Raw genomic sequence first — 24182 nt, 5'->3', positions numbered from 1 at the left:
ATTTTTAGATTATTTCAAGAAAATTTTAGTGGAGTTTGTATGTGGAAATGTTCGCTATTATGCTAGGGTGCTGCTGTTTTCCTATTGTCAGTTTGAAGAGAATCTTCCTCATCATGTTAATGACTTTTAATAGCAACTTACCTGAATAATAAGCTCTTTTTTTTCATAAAGAAGTTCAAACCCCGTCTGGCAACCGATTCTAAAGATTTTATTGGTTATTTTCAATCAGAGTGATGATTGCATACACAAAGCCAAAATAAATTCTAACCCCGTGACTGTACCTTAAACCCAACCATATAATATGACATCAAGGTATCAGTTTGTTTTTACTAACATTTTGATAAGAGATTAAGCAATAAATGACTGTCAGATGTAAATGATTTTTTGGTAGTTGTTCTTCTTACACACACATGCATTTTTGAAGTTGTAAATAAAACAAAGATTATTGGAACATGTTTTACAAGAAAATACTGTTTCAGTCTCTCTATTTCTACTTGCAGTTTTTATTGTAATTGATTGTGAAATTTACAAGCAATAACTGAGTGAAAACTGTTTCTACGCCAAATTTATTTCTGTCGACTGAAACCAATAACCATGACAAAATTCATCCGTTCAAAGAATAGCATTCGTCTCAAGACTGACAGCCGTTTTCTGTCAGTGTCGTTGCGAAGCTCTTCAGCTCGTCACATTTCACCTGCAGAGCAGATCCAGCACCGCATTCAGACTCGGCCGGCCAGCGCTCGACCCACGTGTCTTTACCCAGCGTATACACATACCTGAGAGGGAAAACGTGAGTGAATAGTGAAATACAGACCCTACATGTACATTTTCAGTGCTATTATGCTGCTCACCTGTTGGACATGCTCCCTGCTTGCCAAACATCAGTGATCGGACCAATGATCAGATAGTCCTGACCCTCTCTCAAACCAAGCCCTGTCCTACAACTTGCATGAGAGAGGAACATTCTTCTTTCCTTCTCGCTCAGACCTTCTTCTGTCCCTACACAAACAGATATGTATGGAGATACAGTGTTTTTTGAACATTCAAGCATGAAAACCTATTCTAGTCAAGACTTTGTAAAAGGGCACCCTTTAAGAGTGTAGCAGACGTACCCTCTTTGATAACCTGCACAATCTCCATATCATACTGATCATAGTGACTCTGGCTGGCGCTGATCAGTTTGACCCTGTAGGCTGAAGAAAAGACACATTTATTGAGAAGATGGTGACATCATGATGTGTTCCCCCAAAATAGACAGAAGAACATTCACCATGATGTAATCCATTGCACACAGCAGCCTTCCTCTGTTCTTTCCCAAAAGATGAGGAGTCTTCTTTCATTACACAACAGTCACCTTTGAAAGAAAGTTGTATAATTTGTTTTATAACTGGTTAAAGGTAAGAAGTTGATTGAAAACACAAAGACAGTCCTGCTGAACTGACCCTGTGAGCAGCGGCACACGTCGTCTTTGCAGATCTGATCGAGCTGCTGTTGGTCTTCAGGAGGAGAGTAGAATCTGCTACAGCGCTTGTCTGACAGAACAGAGACCGCAATCGTGATCACACCGTTAGTTAGCATTGTATGGAGCCCCGTCGATGACATGCAAGGAAAAAAAAGATATTGTGGCCACAATTTAACCAATTTAAAATGAGAGAATGAATTAGTACAACGTGGCCATGATTTACTAAAACAAGGGAACTAAATAATAAAAGTTGCTTAAGTTGTCACAATGCAGCCACAATATCTATTTTATTTTCTTCAAACGTCTTGTGCGGAACTCCAAAACATTCATCACGTTAAACGGGTTTTCAAATTGGGGTCCATCAGCCACAAGGGGGTGCTAGATAACATGACTACTTTTTTGTCAAAATGAAGGTGTTATTAACTCTTTCCCCACCATTGACGGAATTTTCATTTAAGACATAATGCTTTCCTGCCATTGACAGAATCTTCCGTTATTTATGGCACAATGCTTCCCCACCACTGATTGAATTTTCCGTCATTTATGACACAACGCTTCCCCGGCATTTACAGAATTTTCCGTCATTTATAATACGGTAGGGGGTGCGATTATTCATCTACTTCTGTACAGAGTACAGAATCTACAGATCAAAACACTGGAGAAAAAGCAGCAGAAACAAGCGATAAAAGAATTGCTTATGCAAAAATAAAGCGATCATCAAACATTAAATAGCATATAAATCTCAACTGCCTAATGTTCCCGAATAAAACTCAGGGAGAAGTATAGGACTGTGCAAGTTTCGGGTGTGTTGATGGAAGCAATCCGAACAAAGTGTTAGACAAAAACGTAATTTCTCAGCTTTTTGTTAGAATAAGCTAGAATAAAATGTTTTGTTGTTGTTGTTGTTTAAAAGCATGTTTTAAATGTCTGTGCTCACTGATACTAATTTAAAAAGCTAATCAAATTAATAATTTTGTTCTAAAAATGTGCCGCTCAAGTTAAAAGAAGCTCAACTTTATAGGAAAAACATGGTGTTCCTAATGCTTGCTAGCACATTGCTATGAAGCTGATAGCATATTCGGTTGCTCAGAGAAGAAACAGCATGCCTCTCTGCACAGTTTGAGTTATTCATGCTTGTAGCAGAAACAATGTGAGGAAGATAACAGTGTAAATTAGCAGTATAACTTCACAAACACTGCTGCGCAAACCTTTGTGTGTACGAACCTTTGTTGTAGTACTGGTAAACTGTGACAATGGAAGGCTGAAGGAGCCCCATTTTAAATTTCTGATGCAGTCTGAATGAGATCATGTCTGTCTCAGTACTGGACACCTGTCCGGGTCATTCATACAAAGACAAATATCCAATGTTGCCTTCATTTACATCATGTTAAACAAGTATGAACTTTAAGGGTGATTGTTAGGTTACCTTAAACAAGTGAATTATCAAGGATCCTCTGTCACTCAGGTTGTCCACCACTTGGAAGTTGTTAATGTAGCGGTCCACTGAATTTGTAAGCTGAAAAATCAGCCCAGACATTATCACTTCTATAACCTAACGATTTGCCTTGCTGTATACTGTCTACATAGGTAGCATCCTAACTGTCAAGGTGACAGATCTGAAACATTCTTTATAACCAGAAACACAAATAGACTCAGCTCATTAGAGATTGGTGTTAGCATGTTGCTAAGCTAAAAGCATGATACTCTTGGTATATAAATACAAAGCACACAAAAATGTTGAGTAGAAATGTTCCCTGGTGTGTTCAGTCAAAATAAATATTAAAAATACAGATACTAAAATCATGATATTTTTAATCAACATCAACTTTTTTTCATGATTTTTTTCATCCATCTTGGATGTAGCTTATCACAATGCATTATGGGATTGCATTCTCCGTGATTGACACATGTAATGCTGCTAAATTTAGCCAAAAGACCTTTCATGTCTGGAAAAGACGTTTCATGTCTGGAGCACACATGTGATGCCTTAAAATGTTGTCAAGTCAACAACACAGCTAGCTATAGAATTAGCTGCTATCGCTAATGTAATGCCACATTATGTCATAAGTTTGGTCTTACCAACTCTAAATCTGAGTTTTCAGGCTCAAAGCCGGTGGGCAGACTGATGTCCAGAATCACCATCCTCACTTGGCGTCTCTCCAGAGCCCTTTGGGGGAGCAAAGCAGAGAATTGTGGGTACCACAATAATCTATCCTGACAAAAAATAAGATATCTACCTATATACAAGCGCTCACCTCACGTGGATATTGAGTCTGTAGGACTTTTCTACATCCGGTGGGGTTTTTTCTAAAATGGACCAAACAGTGATCTTAATGAAAACTTGTACGCTATGTGTACAGAGTAAAAACAAACAAACAAACAAACAAAAAAACTATGGTTACCAGAACAACAGAATTTTTAGTTTTACAGATTAAATGTTAATTTCAGTATAAAATTTCATTAGCTGATATAATGTCAGGTAACACTTTGTTAGTGTTGTTATTACAAATTACATGTACTTACTATAGTAATAATAACAGTAAATTATGCATAATTAATTACATGCTAACCCTAACCGTATAGTAGGTACATGTTGCTAATTATTATTCAAAGTACTAAACTCTGTTTAGTATCTTTATAATAACTGACAACCACCTTAAAAACAAAAGTGGTAATGAGGAAAGCCACACGATGAATCAAAGCTCATCACTAGTAGTTTCTGAAGTTAAGTTAACTACTAATATATAGAAGACAATAAAAGAATGCAATAAACATTCATTTAACAACATAAGATGTAACACAAAACCCTAATATACATAACACATACAGTACAGTCCAAAAGTTTGGAACCACTAAGATTTTTAATGCTTTTAAAAGAAGTTTCGTCTGCTCACCAAGGCTACATTTATTTAATTAAAAATACAGTAAAAACAGTAATATTGTGAAATATTATTACAATTTAAAATAACTGTTTTCTATTTGAATATATTTCACAAAGTAATTTATTCCTGTGATGCAAAGCTGAATTTTCAGCATCATTACTCCAGTCTTCAGTGTCACATGATCCTTCAGAAATCATTCTAATATGCTGATCTGCTGCTCAAGAAACATTTAATGTGTAAAATTGTACAAAATATTTGTGTACAATATTTTTTTTCAGGATTATTTGATGAATAGAAAGTTCAAAAGAACAGTGTTTATCTGAAATCTAATCTTTTGTAACATTATAAATGTCTTTACTGCCACTTTTGATTGATTTAATGCATCCTTGCTGAATAAAAGTATTCATTTCTTTAATTTCTTTTCAAAAAAATAAAAATAAAAATTCTTACTGACCCCAAACTTTTGAACGGTAGTGTATAATGCTACAGAAGCTTTGTATTTCAGATAAATGCTGTTCTTTTGAACTTTCTATTCATCAAGGAATCCTGAAAAAAAAGTACACAACTGTTTTCAACATTGAAAATAATCATAAATGTTTCTTGAGCAGCAAATCAGCATATTAGAATGATTTCTGAAGGATCATGTGACACTGAAGACTGGAGTAACGATGCTGAAAATTCAGCTTTGCATCACAAGAATAAATTACTTTGTCAAATATATTTAAATAGTACACAGTTATTTTAAATTGTAATAATATTTCACAATATTACTGTTTTTTACTGTATTTTTAATTAAATAAATGTAGCCTTAGTGAGCAGACGAAACTTCTTTTAAAAACATAAAAAATCTTAGTGGTTCCAAACTTTTGGACTGTACTGTATATGGAGTAAGGGAACTTACCGTTAACTATTAATTAACTATATCAGTTTTACAGACTTTGACTGTCAAGTTTGCGATCATTACATACACACAGCAAGGACTCATAAAACTATGGAAGCTTGTTTCCACCAGGAAATAAAAAATGGTAATTTTGACTTTTTATCTCACAATTCTGCCTTTTTTTCTCAGAGACAACTCACAATTCTGAGAAAAACTTTATAGCTCTTACTATAGTTTATATCTCTTACTTCTGAGGGAAAAAAAAGTAGGACTGTATTATATAAATTTGCAATTGCAAGAAAATTAAGATAAAATTATGCAATTACCTTTTTTATTTTTTATTATATGGCGGAAACAAGCTTTGATATAAAACTGAGTAGAGAACGCACCATTAGTCTCAGCGATGGAGACGTCCAGCTGAAAGCCGTTACACGTGCTGTTCTCAAACACAGCAGGAAGCTGGTGGTACACAGTCACTACCTGGGACACATAAAACACAGAGAAAAGATTGTAACTAAATTACGTCTTGGTTTTATATATTAATAATTCAATAGTTTGGTGTAGATGTGGGCATTTAGCACCTCCAAAATTCCCTTGCCCTTCCCAGAAGCCACTACTCTGAATTTCTGGTCAAGCGGTACCTGGAAGAGATAATGAAGGTGAGTAACAGAGTTATTGTATTTCATCCCAACATACTTTTCCTTTATCCGTGGAGTTATTATACTGCCAAATGTCGAAAGAGCATTTCTGTAACGCGAGAATACCATCATGTAAAACAAGTGCAAATCTTTCCAACTTAAAGGGTTAGTTCACCCAAAACTGAAAATTGTGTCATTAATTACTCACCCTCATGTCGTTCCACACCCGTAAAACCTTCGTTCATCTACTGAACACAAATTAAGATCTTTTTGATAAAATCCGATGGCTCGGTGAGGCCTGCATTGCCTGCAAGATAATTAACACTTTCAGATGCCCAGAAAGATACTAAAGACGTATTTAAAACAGTTCATGTGACTGCAGTGGTTCAACCTTAATGTTATGAACGATGAGAATACTTTTTGTGCACCAAAAAAAAGACTTTATTCAATAATATCTAATGATGGGTGATTTCAAAACACTGCTTCATGAAGCTTCGAAGCTTTACGAATCTTTTGTTTCGAATCAGTGGTTCAGAGCGCATATTAAACTGCCAAAGTAACGCCCCCAAGTGGTGAACCATTGAAATTTTGAAGCATTTATGATGTAACAAAGCCTCATTTACTGAAATCACGTGACTTTAGCAGTTTGATACACACTCCAAACCACTGATTCGAAACAAAAGATTCGTAAACGAGAGATATTCGAAAACGATGTCCCAGGGTGACTGGGAAAGGGAGAGCACTGTATATTTGAGAGTTTAGTGTGAGAACGAAGGGAGTCTGTGTTCGAGCTGAGAGATTTTAGCTTGCACAGTACATGATTGTATTTTTGCGCTACAATAATGTGCTTTCAACATTTGGCAGTATAACACCACCATACATTTCTACAAAAACATAAAGAGAAGTTTGAAAGATAGAAGATCGCACCCTTGAAGATCGGGCCACATAAGCAACTTTGGGATTGAAGGTCCAGCGTACGTCACTGCGACCAGGAACACTGAGCTGCACCAACAAATTGAGGTCAGAAGAAGGAGGGCTCTTCACTAGGTACTCAGACAGGGCCTGTAGCACGACCATAGTAGACTGATGGGAGAAAAACAGTCATTATATGAATAACCATGTACCTTCAGTACAAATATAAGACAATTAATGAAGGTTTACTTGTGGTTTTACCTGAGTAGAGCCGTACCCTCCCCCAATGCCACGCTTCTCGCTCAGCCATCGAAAGGGGGCGACTGCTTCTTCCATGTGGCCACTTTTGACAAGCGCTAACAATGCGTAGCCTGTAGCTTCCAGTGTGAAGAAATGATTAGAAGAGTCAGGCCAGTGGGTACGGTCTGTAGACAGAAAATAAAGATGAGAAAGACAGGACAACACAAAGCAACAGATTTCATATTTTTGTTTTCAAAAGATAAGTACCAGGTGAGGCTAAATTTAACAACATGCTCTTCATGCAGCCGTGGTTGGAAACTGCTAAGGCGTAGCATGCTATAGCTGCTGTGTACGGCCTCGTCAGCCGGGAGAAATGCTCTCTGAGATACACCGCTGCTTTTCTGGTCTTGTCCTGCAATGATCGAATGTAGAAAATACAATTAGCACCATTGAACATGTAAAAACGTATGTTATTAAATGACAGTTGTCTGGTTTGCCCAGAAGTACAACATGAATCAGTGTTGTACCTCTGTCTATTTACTTATATTTGTTTAAAAAAAAAAAAAAAAAACAGGTGGTGTGTGTGTGTGGGTCTAAGAAATATACATCAGGAATATCGCAAATTTTTTTAACTTAATTTTCTAGTCATACAACAAAATACAATTTAATTCAGTTACCATCCTAATTATTTAATTTAGCTTTTGTCCTAATTATTAAATGTAGTTATTGTCCTAAATATGTAACTTAGCTATTGTTTAATAATTTAATTTAACTACTGTTTAATTCAGATGTTTATGGCCGTTTTACAGAGTGAAGTTACCTGTATGTCGAGGTCTGGCTCTTGGCAGGTAACAGCATTTTGTGCCTCTGCCAAAGCAATGAGCACGAATGCGGTCAGAGACACTCTGGATTCAGAGCCTTGCAGGCCTCCCTGCATCACAGAACATGTGTTAGTACTGTGAGAAAGCATTTAGATAACCTTTTATAGATTATTATGAAACTAGTCCAATCACAGGTATTAATTCTCACCGTCATACTAGTGTCGTAGACAGGATTGTTCTCCTGAAAAGATCCATCTGGACGCTGTTTATTCTTGAGTAGGAACAGCAGAGGGCCACACAGACGCTTCTCACTGACACTGATAAACGAGTGTGCCATGGAGAACACCTTCACCACATACGCAGTGATCCTGAGACAGACAGAACATCAAGACACATGAACTCTACTGGGAAATGTTCAATTTAGTGCTGCAGTTTAGGTGCTGGCATGAATACCATGTGCTGGTGCCTTCTTTGGCGTAGGGAGGGTACGAGTCATCGGTTTTCCGGTAATTAAGTTGATTTTCATAACCTATAAAAACAAAAAATAATATAGATATATAATTTATCTTAATCATATCTGAAAGAATGCAGTTCATCCCTGCTTGTGTTTCACCGCACCTTTTTGAATGTATTTGATGGCCTCTTCTCTTCGATGTATTCCCACAACATCCCAGTTTGCACTGCGGTCCAAGTAATGGGCTGCAATTAGTGGCAGTGTGATCCTGGCCAGGTTCTGCTCCACGCACCCGCCGGGCATGCGGATCAATGAAGCCAATGAGTCCTCCTTAATGGAGTTATCAATGCTGTCTGCCAGCAAATCACCTGAAGAACGGGGGGGAAAAAAACAAAAAACATACAGATCAGTACGTGATGTGAATGAACAAAACTCAAATTCTTGACAGTTGATGTCAAGAATTAAATTTCCATAATGTAATTGAGTGTTAATACTATTTTATAATATTATGAGTATTGCTTGATAAAATGTCAAACCTCTGACATTGACAAATGTCTCCGGCAGAGATTTTGGTACAACGGCATCCAACTGCATCTTCTCCACTTCTATCATCTGTCTCCCAGCTGAGATGAAGAAAATATTTAATCATTTATTATAACAAAAATATATAAATGAAAGCATATAATTAAAGGTGGGGTAAGTAGATTTTCAAAAACATTGTTGATATTTGAAATCAACACAATCAAACCCACCCCTCTCTTCACGGCTCCACCTCCAAAACTCACTCTCCAATCCTAACCACCCTGCTCAGAGTCAATCTCGAACCCAGGCCCGATCGCTGCTGGTAGGTGAGGTGAGTGCACTGACAATGATGCTAAACACTTTTGAGCTCTTTTGTATCGTCTCATCTCTCTTTCTGCAGTTTATTTTCAATATTTTTTTATTTTTCAAATCTCCCTCTTAAGCCGGGCACACATTTAACGACTAGCTAAAACATTCTAAGACTGAGCACAACACACAGCGATTGTTTCCTGCGACTGAAGCAGATTTAAATACTTACAGATGGAATTTGAACACCGACTGTAATCGCAGACTGAACGCAACTGGCTCTGACTGGACGCGTTTGAGTGTGATCAGTCATAAGTATCAATTTACATTTCTAATTGGCCTTACAATGCGTCCCTGGCTTTACTCATTCTGTCCTCGACCGTTATAGCTACGCCCCCTAATGCTGATTGGTTACACGTTTGTTGTTGGTGTCAGCCTGACTAACTTCCAAACAGTGCTTTTTCAAAATCTACTTACCCCACCTTTAATAAATTGTTAAAATTAACATATATATATTTTAATAATATAACATACTTTTCATGCATAAAGACCCATTTATACTGTGAAGAACTGAAAAAAGTGTTATATGACAAAGGCAAGAATTTTTTGTAAAGTTAAATAAATGTTTTTTGTTATCATTGCATTAATTATGAATAAACTCATGATTTCCAACCAGTCTTACCACTGTCTCCTTTCTCAGTGGGGTTCAGCACAAAGCTCCTCACTTTAATTGTCTGGATGCCTTCTACCTAAAACACAAGATATAGCATTATATATCATATATTCAGTTATTGCTCTAATGTTACAAAAAACACATAACATGTACCAAGTAACATATCTAATATAAAATATTTTAATTTTACGTGCGAGACCCAACACACAGAGAAGGTTTTAGTAGCCCACTTACTACTACACGTAGATTCTTCCTCACTGCATCTTGCCCCATGAAGGAGGCTGCAATTGCTGTGACCTGTAGGGGGAGCTCTCCTGTTTTAAGGGGGATGATGGCGTATGTAATGAGCTTGGAGGAGCTGGCCTGTACTGAAACCTGCTGTCTGTAAGGTCCACTAAATGCCACACTACACATGTCCTCTGTCTTATCCAGGATCACCATTACCTGCAAACACACAGTTGTTCGGGTCAGGTCACAAAGATGTTAGTGTCGGAGAGTGTTTATTGTTTGGTGACTGTGTAAATCTAACCTCCAGTTTTGAGTTCCTGTAGTTGTGGACCACAGCTTTGATTTCCACATGTTCATTTCTGGACACTGAGTGAGGCAGCCGCAGGTCTATGAAGAACGGCTTCCACGCCCGCACGTTATAAGGTTCAGCTACACAGAAACCTGCGAGAGGTTCACAAACCAGGAATAAACTCATTCTTAGGGACTTTTTCCATATTCATTCTCAGAAATGTCTGACGTGTAAGATTAAAAGCTAAATAATACTTATTAAAATAGTCACAATTCATGTGCAGAAATGCTTGACATGCAGCAATAAAAGCTAAATAATAATTTGTAAAAAATATTTGTAATTCATATGCAGAAATGCTTGACATGTTGCAGTAAAGCATGTAGAATTAAACTAAATAATTATTAATAAATTAATATTATAATAAATAAATATTCATAAAATATTCATAATACATTTGACATGTAGCATTAAAAGCTAAATAATTAATATTAAAATATTCAGAATTTACATGAAATACTTGACGTAGCATTAAAAGAGATAATTTAAATATTCATTTTTATACAGAAATGCTTTGCATATAGCATTAAAAGCTAAATAACTCAATACAAAATATTTGTAATTGAAATGCAGAAATGTTTGACATGTAGCAATAAAAGTGAAATAATAATTATTTAATTACTGTCATCCGTATGCAGAAATGCTTTGCGTGTACCATTAAAAGTTATTAAATTATATATAAAAAAAAAAAATTATATATTTTCGTTGTAATCATTTAGTTCTCACTGTGGCAGATCTAAAACCATATAAAATCAATTCTATATGTCAGATTTTACACATTTAAACAAATAAACAAATAAAATAATCAAATATAGCTGCAAGCAGCGATGATGGGCGGTGGCACCGCGGTGGCAACCTGGTGGCTTCAGGGCAACTGCAGGGCAGGCAATAGGCCTTTAAAATGGGTAAACATAAAAGGACTATGTCAAAGTCATTTGAATACACCACATTTAGGTGCAGCAGTTGGTGCTCAAATGATCACAAACCACAACAGCCACATCCATGAGATCGTTTAAATTTAGATGAATTTCATGTCATTGAATATCATAGGTCAATTTCAAATGAGTGAAGAATATCATCCTAATCTGCCATGTCTGTGTTTTTCTCAGACAACCTCAGAAAACCTGCCAATTTTCAGCATGAGTTTTTGAGAATGTTAAGGCCCCCCAAAATCCCCAGATGGTGGAAAAAAATAATTCTCCTTAGAAAAACAATAGGGACTAGCACCTTAGTGGCTTGGGCCCTAAATATCAGCTGATTTCTATTCTAGCTTATAGAATTGTGCTGTATTGTGTGGCTACACTAAAACTGAAGAACCTTCTACTACAAGAGCTTTTTATTCTGCTGTCAGTGGCTTTAAACACTTTAAAGAAGCTCTGCCCCGATGGTCAGATGGTTTGGATAAGAACAGAGCTGTTTACCTCTCTCAGGTGAGGAACTGATGGCTAGAAACCCCCACTGAGTGATACTGTCAGGAAGAACGGTGTCCACTGGAAATACAGCCAGCCTGGAATAAAAGCAGGAGAGATGCTTTCATCAATGAACCAGATAAAAGTGGGACTTCTTCACTGAGTCAAACTCTTACCCATCAGACTTGGGTACACTGGGCAGTCTGATGTCAGTCCACAGCCACGACTCGAAGAACTTGGAGCGCACATAAATGTCTTCTATATCAGCTAAATCATCTTCATCAAACTCTTGCTCCTCTTCCTCCTCCTCTTCCATCTTTGCATCATGACTGTCCTTGTGTACTGGTGGCAGAGGTTTGACAGGGGCAGATGCGAGGGTGACACGTTCTGAATAACTGACAAAATCAGAATAACTATAGCCATGTCTATTATAAATCATAGGTAAATTAAGGTGGGTGGTGGTGGGTGGAGGGGTGGTCGTCGGAGGCCTGGTAATGACACCGAGCTCCTCCCCTCTGTACTCTGCACAACAGCGGAGGAAAGCTAACACGCAGCTCCAGTCCTCGGTGATGTAGAGGGAGCGACGGTAGCACGAATAGGGCATGGGAATCTCCCTCATGCCGTCCACACAACATCTCTTCAGGAACTGGTCAGAATATACCTTCTCTGAGAGAAAAGAACAGGTTTAGGATGACTTAGCAGTAGCACGACTTGTTAACTTTTGTTAACGCTTTTGCCAAAACTTGCAAATCTCCGCTTCTCTAACAAACTGTAACAAAACTTTTTAAAGATTCTGATGCTTTAATGACAGACTCACCCAGCTGCTCTCTGAGCTGCAGTTTGGCAGTAGAACGTCTTCTTCTAGATCTACTGGAGCAATCTATTCCAAACAAACCAAAGAAAATACACTCTTAAAATTAAAGGTTCTTTATGGTTCCATGACAAACCTTTAACATCCATAGAACCTTTCCGTTCCACAAAAGGTTCTTTATAGTGGAAAAAAGGTTCTTTAGATTTTTAAAATGTTTTTCACACTAAGAAAACAAAGGTTTTAAGAAGTATTTACTCAAAGGTTCTTTGGGGAACCATAAATGGTTCTTCTATGGCATCACTGTGAAACCAAGATGGTAAATGGGATGTGGATGCGGAAGGTCAAGTTCACCCTATAGAGCATCGTTACATAACCTAAAGTTATTTTAATGTTAACCGGCAATACATTACTGTGTTATGCAGCCTTTCAAAAATCTTGCCAAATGTTAACAATTGCAGCTTGTAGATGACTGTCAAAAGGATATATTTGTCCTGCATTTTTTTAAATACACATTTTGTTTATAAATGAAGTGTGCCATTTTTGTGCAATTTTGTGTTGTTGCTATCCTCATTATCTTTACCTAATTCTGAAGCTTTGAACTTGTTTTATAATTAGAACCGTTCAAAAGTTTGGGGTCAGTAATATTAAAAAAAAATAATAAAAAAAAAAGACAAAATGCTACGAAAGATTATTATTTCAAATAAATGTTGTTCTTTTCACATTTCTATTTATCAAAGAATCCTAAAAAAATGTATCACTTTTTTTACTGTATTTTTGATCAAATAAAAGCAGCCGTGACAAGCATAAGAGGATTCTTTCAAAAACATTAAATATGCTCAAATCTTTTAATGGTAGTGTAAATACATTTATTCTAGAAGAATTAATGAGATGCTAATGCTGTATGTGTGAAGGACCTTTTTTGTAGTCAGTGGAACCTCCTGTGCTGGAATAAAACATCAGTCCTGCATCACTGAAAACACCCATATTATTCTTGCCTCCTCCTGAGGTGCAGCCCATATCACCCTGTCCCACCACCTCCCACACCTGAATGAAAGAGTCATGAGTATCAATGAGACCCTGGAGAAAGTTCTGGAGAGTACAGTGAAAATGAAGTCAACACTCACCTTCTTCTGCGTCAGGCGGTTTTTCCTCAACAGAAAGATGGCATTATCCACAGCAACCAGGCTGACCTTTGCTCCCGGGTCACCTTTGACTTGAAAATTAAAGCTGCTGCCTGGTGAGTAGGAATTGACTTTTTCACCCTCCACTGGTCCTACACTGAGCTAATACAACCACAAAAACACTCAATACAAATAAACAAATGCAAGCAACAATTATGGCACTTATATTGACTTTTTTGGACAAAGTAACCCTTTGTTTAAAAGCCAGAAGCAGAATTATACTATTGAACAATAGGCAAAATGCGCTAGAATCATGCAATGTTAATAATTTCTTATGAACGCACCGAACCTACACACCGGTCCTCCACATCAACAAACACAGAGTCTGCCACCACTTCCGCCCTATATTTCCATGGAAAAATATAGTACGCCACAATCCGAAACGCAGGTAGCATTTCTGTGGTAACCAGCAGAGGAATGTTTATGACATCCAGGTCTTTGACATTCACTCTACCAGCATGGATTATGTTTCCCTTATTCAAGACCTACAGAAACAATTGTAAATGTAATCAATTATGAGATTACAGTCATTTTCATCCCAAAATGGCCCAAGTGTCACACTCACAGCATATGTCAGCTGCTCCACAAACTTTTTTGATTTTGCTGAGGATTTGATGTGCGCTTGGACGTTGAGCCTGTCGCCCACCACCACTCGACTGGAACGCACTGAGATATGCAGGTAGTGCCTGAAGCCCATAAAAGAGGCATACGGCTCCACACGCACCTCTTCAACAGCCTGCTGTTCTGGTTTCAGTAAAGGATTTGCTGTCTCCACCTACACATGAATACATCAATCAAGACAACTCTCAAAATAGTTTTGGCAGGTTAATGAATATCGCGATGTTAATATATTTGGCCTTGGCCGACTAGATCTGCTATGGCTGCTGCTGCATAAATAGACATACATAAATCCTGTAGCAGATCTAGGCAGGTGGAGCTGGGGAGGTGGAGAGTTTCAGAGGAACTCTGATAGCACGCTGCAGGACTAGCTTACAGCAAACACTGAACCAATAAATGTTAAGGAAGCAATCTCATTGGCTGCAGGATCAACAGACGCCTATCAGCTTATGTCATGCGGGTAACGATGTGATTGCTTGCAGACTGCATGTAAAGGACTTATCAACATGCACCCTCTAGAGTTTCATGACTGAACTATATATATTTATACAACAGTTCTCGAATCTGATTGGCTGAGAGGTCTTTTTTTCCGATCACTGCAATTTAGTTGTCTCTATCCTATCTAACAGATATTATTCATCATATGAAACCTGCATCTTGTTCTTTGGATCCTGTTCCCCCATTTTTTATAGTGAAAGTACTGGACACTATTGGCCCGTGTATCTACTCTATAGTTAATAGTTGTCTTACTAATGGCTATGTTCCATCATGTTTTAAACATGCAGTGATACAGCCTGTGCTTAAAAAGGCTTCTCTAGATCCACTGGTTTTAACTAATTATCGTCCTATTTCTAAGCTTCCTTTTCTTTCGAAGGTATTGAAGGTGGTTGTTTTTCATTAAAGGTGCTAAAGAGGATGTTTTGCTTTATACATTTTTGCAATATTACTTGAAACTGTCTTTACTAACTGATAAAAGACTATTTATTAGGTGCACTGAAAGGAATAATATTAATATACATCATCTGTGCATGAGGTAGGGCCTTAAAAACATCAGCCAATCGTTTACGCGATCATCGCGTAAACGATTGGCCCTCTGGCTTGTCAATCACTGCCATGATGTTCCTTGTGAGAGACGAGCGCGGCTGCGCGCTCCAGTAACTTTCCACACTCCACAGGAGCAGCATGCAATGTTTTTGTCAGGAGACAGGAGTAACAACTGCAGATTATGGGTTACCTGCGGTGAGTCCGACATAATGAATCCACTAACACGACACAGCGAATGCCGGTGGTAAACACTCGTGTTCCAATACTCGTGCACGAGTTTTGGGAGGCGTTCCCTCGAAATTCTTACGCATGCGCTCATTTCAAAAACTCAGTAACAGTGTTTGGTTTCTCAGTCGACGAAAAGATCCTCTTTAGCACCTTTAACTGTCTTCCTTTCTAAAGAATAATGACATATTAGATAGGTTTCAGTCCGGGTTCAGAGCCAAGCACAGCACAGAATCTGCTTTTTGAAAGTGTTAAACGACCTGTTATTGGCTGCTGATTCTGGAAAATTAGTTGTTTTGGTTCTCTTGGATCTAAGTGCAGCCTTCGACAATATCGATCACTCTATTTTACTGAAACGTCTTGAGCAGTATGTTGGCCTTTTTGTGAACAGCTTTCAACTGGTTTGTGTCCTATCTCAGGGGGAGAACTTTTTCTGTAGAAATGTAACACTTCACTTCCTCCTCTGCTGCATTTACATGCAGTGTTCCACAGGGCTCTGTCTTAGGCCCTGTTTTGTTTTTCCTCCATCTCCTTCCATTAGCCAATATTTTTCATAAGCATCAGACTTCATATCATTGTTACGCAGATGACGTACAGCTTTATCTTCCAGCTAAGCCTGATGAAAATACATCTCCCCAGTCATTATTTGAGTGTTTGAGTGAAGTTAAAAGTTGGATGGCAGAAAACCTCTTTCAATTAAATGATTCTAAGACTGAAGTGTTAGTTTTCTGCCAATATCTTCTCAAAAACTTTGGGTCCTATAACTAACAATGTAGGTACCTACGCAAGAAATTTGGGAGTTATTTTTGACCCAGCACTTAAGTTTGACAAACAAATAAACTCAGTTGTCAAATCAGCATTTTTCCAGCTCAGGATGATTGCCAAAATTAAACCTTTTCTTTCATTCAGGGACTTAGAAACCATTATCCATTACTGCAATTCACTATATTTGGAGTCACTCAATTGTGTTTGTCTCGCCTGCAGTTAGTCCAAAATGCTGCAGCCAGATTTTTATCAGGGACAAGGAAGAGGGAAAATATTACACCTCTTTTGGCTAGTTTGCCCTGGCTCCCCATTGAGTATAGAATCCAGTTCAAGGTATTACTGTTTGTCTATAAGTCCCTGACTGGCTTGGCTCCAAACTACTTATCGGATCTTCTTTCCCATCATCAGACCAATAGGCCTTTAAGGTCAAACACACTGCTGCTGTCAGTACCCAAAACATGCTTAAAGCTTAAGGGTGATCGTGCATTTTTGTTGAATAATCCAGTTGTGGAATAACTTGCCTTTTAGCTTGAGATTGGCCACTTCAGGTTTTTAAATCTTTACTTAAGACATATCTTTTTAAAAAGGCTTATGGACTGGAGCAACTGCTGTATACAGTTTTATTTTGTGTGAATTTAGTGTGGTGTACTACTTGTGATTTGTTTTATTTTATTGCTAATAGCATAATTCTATTTCTCTGTGCAGCACTTTGGTTGACTCTTTCCAGCCATGTGATATTCTACCAGTATCACCACAGTGAACCGTTTGAGTGTCATCGTGAACAAGCAAGTCCACCATATTTTTACTGATACTGTTGTTGTGCCACAAAATGCAGTTTTAAGAGCTTATTAGGCAAAAATGTAGTTATTTAGTTATTTAGACTTCAAAAATGCAACTTATATGTAAACATAGTGCCTAGATGAAAATTTGTTAAGGTGTTTTCAGCGATTTGAGCTCCAGGCCGTCAGCGGCCATTCAGCGCTCATTTACCTGCAAAGAACAGCTTAATCTCAGCCAGTCCTTCAGGAATTTGCTGCTGGCTCTTATGTAGATGGTGGTAAAACATGAGATGTAATTCATTTGGGGCCAATCTTTGGTTTTATTAATCTATTACTTGTTCCAGAGCTAATCGATTTGGCTTAAGGGCTATATTAAAGGGTTAGTTCACCCAAAAATGAAAATTATGTCATTAATGACTCACCCTCATGTCGTTTCAAACCCGTAAGACCTCCGTTCATCTTCGGAACACAGTTTAAGATATTTTAGATTTAGTCCGAGAGCTTTCTGTCCCTCCATTGAAAATGTTTGTACGGTAGACTGTCCATGTCCAGAAAGGTAATAAAAACATCATCAAAGTAGTCCATATGACATCAGTGGGTTAGTTAGAATTTGTTGAAGCATCGAAAATACATTTTGGTCCAAAAATAACAAAAACTACGACTTTATTCAGCATTGTCTGAATAAAGACAAAGACGGAATCCTTTCCATTGAATTGATTCCATTGAACTGATTCCATTGAATTGATTCCATTGAATCCTTTCATCTGTCGGCGTTGGTAATACACTTTTACGTCGCTGTGGTTGTTTTTGGCCATTAGGACATCCACGACATTTTGAAGCATCAAAAATACATTTTGGTCCAAAAATAACAAAAACTATGACTTTATTCAGCATTGTATTCTCTTCCGGGTCTGTTGTCAATTCACGTTCACGACTCCGCTGCTTCTTCTTCTTTCCTGTTTTACGACGGTTGGCATCCAGCTTATTGGTGCATTACCGCCCCCTTCTGCTCCGGATTGTGGTTCACGACTCCACAGTGACGCTGCTGACGTGTTATCTGGTGCGCCCGAGCTTCGTTTACAGTCTGAGGGAGACGCACGATGTATTCAAGCTATTCTACATTGCTTGTATTTTGGTATTGCTATATTTTTTAAAATGGTGCGTAAGGGTGCATGTCGCGGATGTCCTAATCGCCAAAAACAACCACGGCGACAGATGAAAGGATTCAATGGAATCAATTCAATGGAAAGGATTCCGGAAGAGAATACAATGCTGAATAAAGTCGTAGTTTTTGTTATTTTTGGACCAAAATGTATTTTCGATGCTTCAACAAATTCTAACTAACCCACTGATGTCACATGGACTACTTTGATGATGTTTTTATTACCTTTCTGGACATGGACAGTCTACCGTACAAACATTTTCAATGGAGGGACAGAAAGCTCTCGGACTAAATATAAAATATCTTAAACTGTGTTCCGAAGATGAACGGAGGTCTTACGGGTTTGGAAAGACATGATGGTGAGTCATTAATGACATAATTTTCATTTCTGGGTGAACTAACCCTTTAAGTTTCATAACTTTATATTTACATTAAAATTAAATCCTGTACTAATTAGAGCGCTGCTTTTGTTCGTTTGACTAAACGGTTTGCTTGTGTTTATTTCCTATTGTACTACTTATACTGTTTTAACGGCTGTTGTTGTTCAATTAAATATTATTGTTCCATAAATAATAATTTATATAAATAACATGCCGTATTTGGTATTAAGAAAGGGGTCTGTTAGTGATTTCGACTTCAATTGAAGTTACATTAATACACCATTATATGGCAGCAAAGACTGTCTTTATGAGTGAGTCAGTCGCAAGGTTGTAAACAAGGACAATGTTACAAGACGCAACTGACATGCATTGACTACCGCTGTCATGGGAAATCCCCTTAGCTGTTAAAATGACAAAGACAAAGATATTGCTCTCCTCAGCAGACTCATTCAAACTGATTTTTCCATTATGAATGTAAGTCTGACCTAAAGAATATCAGCTAGATGCAGGTAATGCAATCGCTCAGGTATCTCTCTGTCATAATTCTCTACTCTACATAATACAATGAGCTTCAATGAAGCGACTCAACATTCCTTCGTTACTAATTCTAAAGTGGCATTTTAGAAGTAGTAACAGAGGCTTGGGCTCAACTTTTAAACTATCAACTTGAGATTTGAATCTGGAGAAAGGAAATAGTTCCTCACAAAAGAGGGTTTTTAAAGACACTCCGTTGTTGTTCTTATTTATTTACACACTCGTGCCATCAAACATTTGTATAAACACAATATCACACTTGTAGCCATGCGATATGGATGTATATCAGCACACTGTGATTACCTAAGGCCGAATTACAGCTGTGCTGATATAGAGCAATATGGCACGGCTACTCGGGTGATATTGCTTAAATATTCAGCTCACAGTTAAATGCATTTTTGGATTGTTTCTTTTGTATGTGCATGTTTTTTTCTGTGAGTGACTTACTTTCAGGATCTGTGAATTACCATATGAACTGGCCAAGTTAGGCATGTTGATGTAGACTTTGATGGTGCCGCTGTGGACACTGATTGGACTTTCAAGAAAGCTGATTTTAACAGGAATATTAGGGGCTGGAGAGCCATCATGGTTACTCACTGTAACCTAAAAAATAAAATTAAAAAAAAACTAAATTGTAATAATGCTACAGTCATGAGCTAAAATCAACAATCCTATCAAAAAATATATTTAAAGGGATCGTTCACCCAAAAATGATATTACTCAGCCTAATATCTTTTTAGAAGGAAGCTAAAAAAAAAAAAAAGCTAATAAAAATTACAAAAGCACATAAAATTACTTAAATGTTTATGTGTATAATATACATATATATTAAAAAAAAAAATCTTAAATTTGGAAATAGGAACTAACTTAAATGTATTTTAATTTCAGTTTTAGTGAAAATTGAAATAAAAATAAATTAAAGCCAAAGAGAAATATTTAAAAAAAATAATAATAATAATAAAAATGTCAAATGCATAAAGCAAAATTACTAAAACAAAAATATGAAAAAAAAAAAAAGCTGACTCAAAATATTTAATATACACTATAAATAATACTAAAATTATACTGCTTCTGTGTTCTTTTTAGAGCCTGACAGTCGTGGTCATTATCCACTCTCACTGTATAAAAAAAGAGCAGCTTGGGCATTCTGCTCCATTTCAGTTCAGGAAATCAAACAGTATGAAATGACATGATTGGTGAACTATCCCTTGAAGCAGTAAACATCGCAACAGAAATTAAATTACCGTCATGCCTAATGGCAGGCCAGGTTTGAAATACTTCGGTGTGTCCCTGATGGAGAGCATGTATGGAGATCTTACTATTTTAATGCCGGATTTCTCTGCTTCCACAAGATCGCTACCTGAGAAGAAAGTCTTAAAGGATTAGTTCACTTTCAAATAAAAATTTTCTGATAATTTACTCATCAAATTTTCATCAAAAACCTTAATTTCTTTTCGACTGAAGAAAGAAGGACATGGACATCTTGGATGACATGGGGCTGATTAAATTATCAGGAAAATTTTATTTGAAAGTGAACTAATCCTTTAAGGCATAAGAGTGCTTTCAGAAAAAACAAACCTCTGAATAATGATGCTAGGAAAACACAGATATTTATTTCCCCACCTGAGCTGGTCAGTACTGATGCTTTGACGTACACAGAAGACCCCAGCAGGCTGTTTGTGTCAGGATAGACCTTCTTGATCTCCTCCATAGTCAAACTAACTATTCCTCCATTCAGCTGCAATTTATAAGACATAGAAATCAATAATCTCATAAACATATACAAAGCTGATTTAATGTTTAAGGTACTTAAGTGAAGTTTTTCTTTCTTCTTCTTTAAGCACTTACATCATTCAGTTGTTTCATAGATGTGAGTCTCTTCTTCTCACCGTTTATTTCAACACCAAACAGAACGTATGCAACACCTTGCACTGGTTGACCATAAAGATACCTGGAAGAAATAAATACAGTGAGCTCAAGGTTTCTGGCAACTTACAAAACATCACTGTATGAATTTAATACACTACTGCTCAAAATTTGGGGGTCCGTAAGATTTGAATTGCTTTTGAAAAAAAAATCTTATTCTCACCAAGGCTGAATTTATTCAATAAAAAATACAGTAAAATATTGTGAATTATTAGAACAATTTAAAATTAAAAAGTGTTACTTCAGTGTTCAAATGCATTCAGATCATTCAGTTTGATTCACACACCTGGCTGTTATTTCTACTTCCAGCTTATCTGCATCTAGGCCGAGGTGGGACGTCTTTGGAGTCAAAGTGACATTGAACGCTGGGAGCACTTGGGAGCAAGAATAAATGATGTTAACCCACCAAGAGATGGGGAAAAAAAGAAGAATCTGAAGGTAATATGAATTTCTTACCATATTTCTTTACTTCAAACTCTCTGCTGAAAATGTTCTCTTTTCCCTGATCAAACTTTGCGACAGCTTTCCACTTGCCCTCTCTAGAGAATCAAAAAGATCAGCAGCTAGACATCTGAAGTACAGGGTAAATCAAAATTAATTCTAATTATATTAATATATTATGTTAAATATAAATTATATTATTTTATTATCTTACTTAAAGTATTTAATATATAATTAACTATAAAATAATTATATAATTAATTATATATCATTATTATTATAAAATATATATATATATATACATTTCAGAAATAAATCAGAGATAATTACATTTAAACACAAACTATTCTAATTGTGTAATTATACTATAAACCACAAATGAACAGTTCTGTATGCATACTTGGCTACAGTGGAGAGGACGTAGGTATCCGATAGTATCCCATCAATTGCTTTGGCTCTGGAAATACCATGTACTGCAATACCATCTGGATTCTGAAACAAATTGAGTCATAAAACATTTTTGTAGAAAATAAGTGATTGCTTTGCAAACTGTAATGACGCTTATGTCAATGTCAGCGACACTCACCTGAATCTCAAAAGATATGATTCTCTCAGAAGCTCGGAATTCTGTATCAGATACAAAAGCCCTGCAGCGCACTGGAAAATTCAGGAGTGATCAAGGAAAGTTAGATTGAACAATGCATGAATAATATATATTATCAAAGTGCTCAACAGCATGTGAGAGCTGACCTGAGTCTCCAGGGTTGTAAACAGGTTTATCAGTCTGAATGAAGATGTATCCAGAGCGGAAAGACACCGGTATTACTTGTTCTGCGCGATGGGATCTGCTAAACTGAGCAACAAGCTTCACATATTTCTTCTTTCCATCTGGAAGTAGCATATTTGGATCAATCTGAAAAAAGACTGTATTTTATTACGTTTAGGTTCAGCAAGCAACATGAGCAATGTCTCAAACAAGTGAGAACTTTAACCGACCAAGTTTTCTCAGAGTTTTGAGAAGATAGTTAAATACATTCATACATAAATTCACCTCAATGGTCTTGAAGACGCTGTAGTTGTTGTCTGAATTGAGGAGAACTGAGTCCCGCAACAAGACAGATTGGGAGACTGGATAGTCATAGACCCCGATTGAGACTCTTATTGCCCGGGACAGATTCAGACCCTCTAGCAGGATTTTCTGTTTTGTTCCAGGCCTTATCTTTGCTGGAGCTAAAATAGAAAACCTAAACCAAAACATATACATCCAAGCACACAGGTGAATGTCCTTGAGTGGCCAGAGCCCTGACTTAAATCCAATAGAAAATCTGTGGATAGTCTTGAAGAGAGCAGTCCATTGCCGCTCACCACGGATTTTGACTGAACTTAAGCAATTCTGCAAGGAAGAATGGGAAAATATTCCCCAATCTAGGTGTGCAAAGCTAGTACAGACATATCCAAAAAGATTAATGGCTGTAATTAAAGCAAAACGTGGCTCTGCGGAGTATTAAATCAGGGAACTGATTACTCTTCCAACCCTGTTATTCTAGTTTTTTATTCTCTTTCATTCAAGTTTCTTTCATTAATTTGATGCTGTAAGACAATTTTTTTTTTTTTAAGTTTTTTTAATGGGTTTTGATTCCTTTATTTGTAAGACAAATAAAGTAACTATTTCAAAAGGGTGTAATGATTTTCTATTGACATTGTATGTGTGTTAGCCAACTCTTAGGGCAGAGGACAGTTGTGTACTTACATGGGAGACGGGTCAAAAACCGGTTCACTGTCAAAACAGAACACACTTAATTTTACATACAACAAAAATCTATACTGAGAACTTTGTATCCAATTATATCTATGAACATTTTTCACAAAATCAGAAGCACAAAATACACAACACAAAACAGATATACATACGTTATTCGTGTATTATGTCCCCACACTGTTCTCTTGCTGTTCAATTATCAAGATAAACACACTATAATAAATCAACTTCATCAAGAAAAGGAGAACATTTACACATTATTAAGTCTTATTAATATATTATTAAACGCACTGTCTTTGAGAGAAAGCCTGGCCATCGGAGATGTGACAGAGCAAAGTCGTCCATATCAGCAGTGGAAGAAGCATTTCGTCCTGCAGGACTGACGACTCACAAAATGTCAGATAGAACAATAAGAGAGCTGAAATACCCCCAAATCCCTCCCACTATCTCAGACCCCCACTACCTTAAAACATTCTTGTGCAATGTTTGCTTTATTGCACCAGCCAACTAGGCTTTCAGAAACGTCTCTTTCTTAAAGCATTGCCAACAAAATGTTATTAAAAGTAGATTTTTAGATTATTTCAAGAAAATTTTTGTTTGTATGTGGAAATGTTCGCTATTATGCTAGGGTGTTGCTGTTTTCCTTTTCAGGTCAACTATTGTCAGTTTGAAGAGAATCTTCCTCATCATGTTAATGACTTTTAACAGCAACTTACCTGAATAATCTCTTTTTTTTCATAAAGAAGTTCAAACCCCGTCTGGCAACCGATTCTAAAGATTTTAT

General features: G+C 37.0%; 1 protein-coding gene across 2 annotated transcripts; it reads right to left on the bottom strand.

Moving 5' to 3' along the window:
• Positions 1–192: 192 nt before the first annotated feature.
• LOC125263736 (complement C3-like) lies at positions 193–23836 on the bottom strand. Of its 2 annotated transcripts, XM_048182882.1 has the most exons (42): positions 23690–23831; positions 23551–23586; positions 23390–23416; positions 22691–22883; positions 22390–22552; positions 22226–22296; positions 22040–22131; positions 21655–21737; positions 21485–21572; positions 21121–21223; positions 20896–21010; positions 20517–20632; positions 19720–19875; positions 14331–14540; positions 14050–14250; positions 13709–13867; positions 13499–13628; positions 12591–12653; positions 11950–12439; positions 11786–11871; positions 10320–10459; positions 10025–10234; positions 9800–9866; positions 8826–8912; positions 8454–8657; positions 8289–8364; positions 8044–8203; positions 7835–7945; positions 7282–7426; positions 7036–7199; positions 6790–6945; positions 5806–5865; positions 5614–5704; positions 3718–3769; positions 3542–3629; positions 2889–2978; positions 2687–2792; positions 1443–1532; positions 1271–1354; positions 1113–1193; positions 852–999; positions 193–776 (listed from the first exon to the last, which is right to left on the bottom strand). In XM_048182882.1, the coding sequence occupies exons 1-42, from the start codon at positions 23761–23763 to the stop codon at positions 632–634; spliced, it is 5211 nt and encodes a 1736-aa protein (XP_048038839.1). In that variant the 5' UTR covers positions 23764–23831; the 3' UTR covers positions 193–631. The 2 variants fall into 2 exon arrangements, with proteins under 2 accessions (XP_048038839.1, XP_048038840.1); XM_048182883.1 differs by lacking the exons at positions 193–776; positions 852–999; positions 1113–1193; ... (6 more) ...; positions 5614–5704; positions 5806–5865 and adding an exon at positions 6110–6169 and having other exon boundaries at positions 23690–23836.
• Between the last annotated feature and the right edge of the window lie 346 nt (positions 23837–24182).

This window comes from Megalobrama amblycephala, linkage group LG2 (assembly GCF_018812025.1).
Source record: "Megalobrama amblycephala isolate DHTTF-2021 linkage group LG2, ASM1881202v1, whole genome shotgun sequence".
Lineage (NCBI taxonomy): Eukaryota > Metazoa > Chordata > Actinopteri > Cypriniformes > Xenocyprididae > Megalobrama > Megalobrama amblycephala.
Note: the sequence above shows the minus strand (reverse complement) of the source record. Positions and strands in the feature narration are given on the sequence as shown.

Excerpts from the sequence above, each read along its gene's own strand:
- LOC125263736 (XM_048182882.1), bottom strand. The coding sequence starts at position 23,763 with ATGCTTCTTCCACTGCTGATATGGACGACTTTGCTCTGTCACATCTCC. Across the intron at positions 13,629-13,708 it reads ACCGCCTGACGCAGAAGAAG|GTGTGGGAGGTGGTGGGACA; the intron begins GTGAGTGTTGAC and ends TCTTTCATTCAG. Across the intron at positions 2,793-2,888 it reads TGATAATTCACTTGTTTAAG|GTGTCCAGTACTGAGACAGA; the intron begins GTAACCTAACAA and ends TGACCCGGACAG.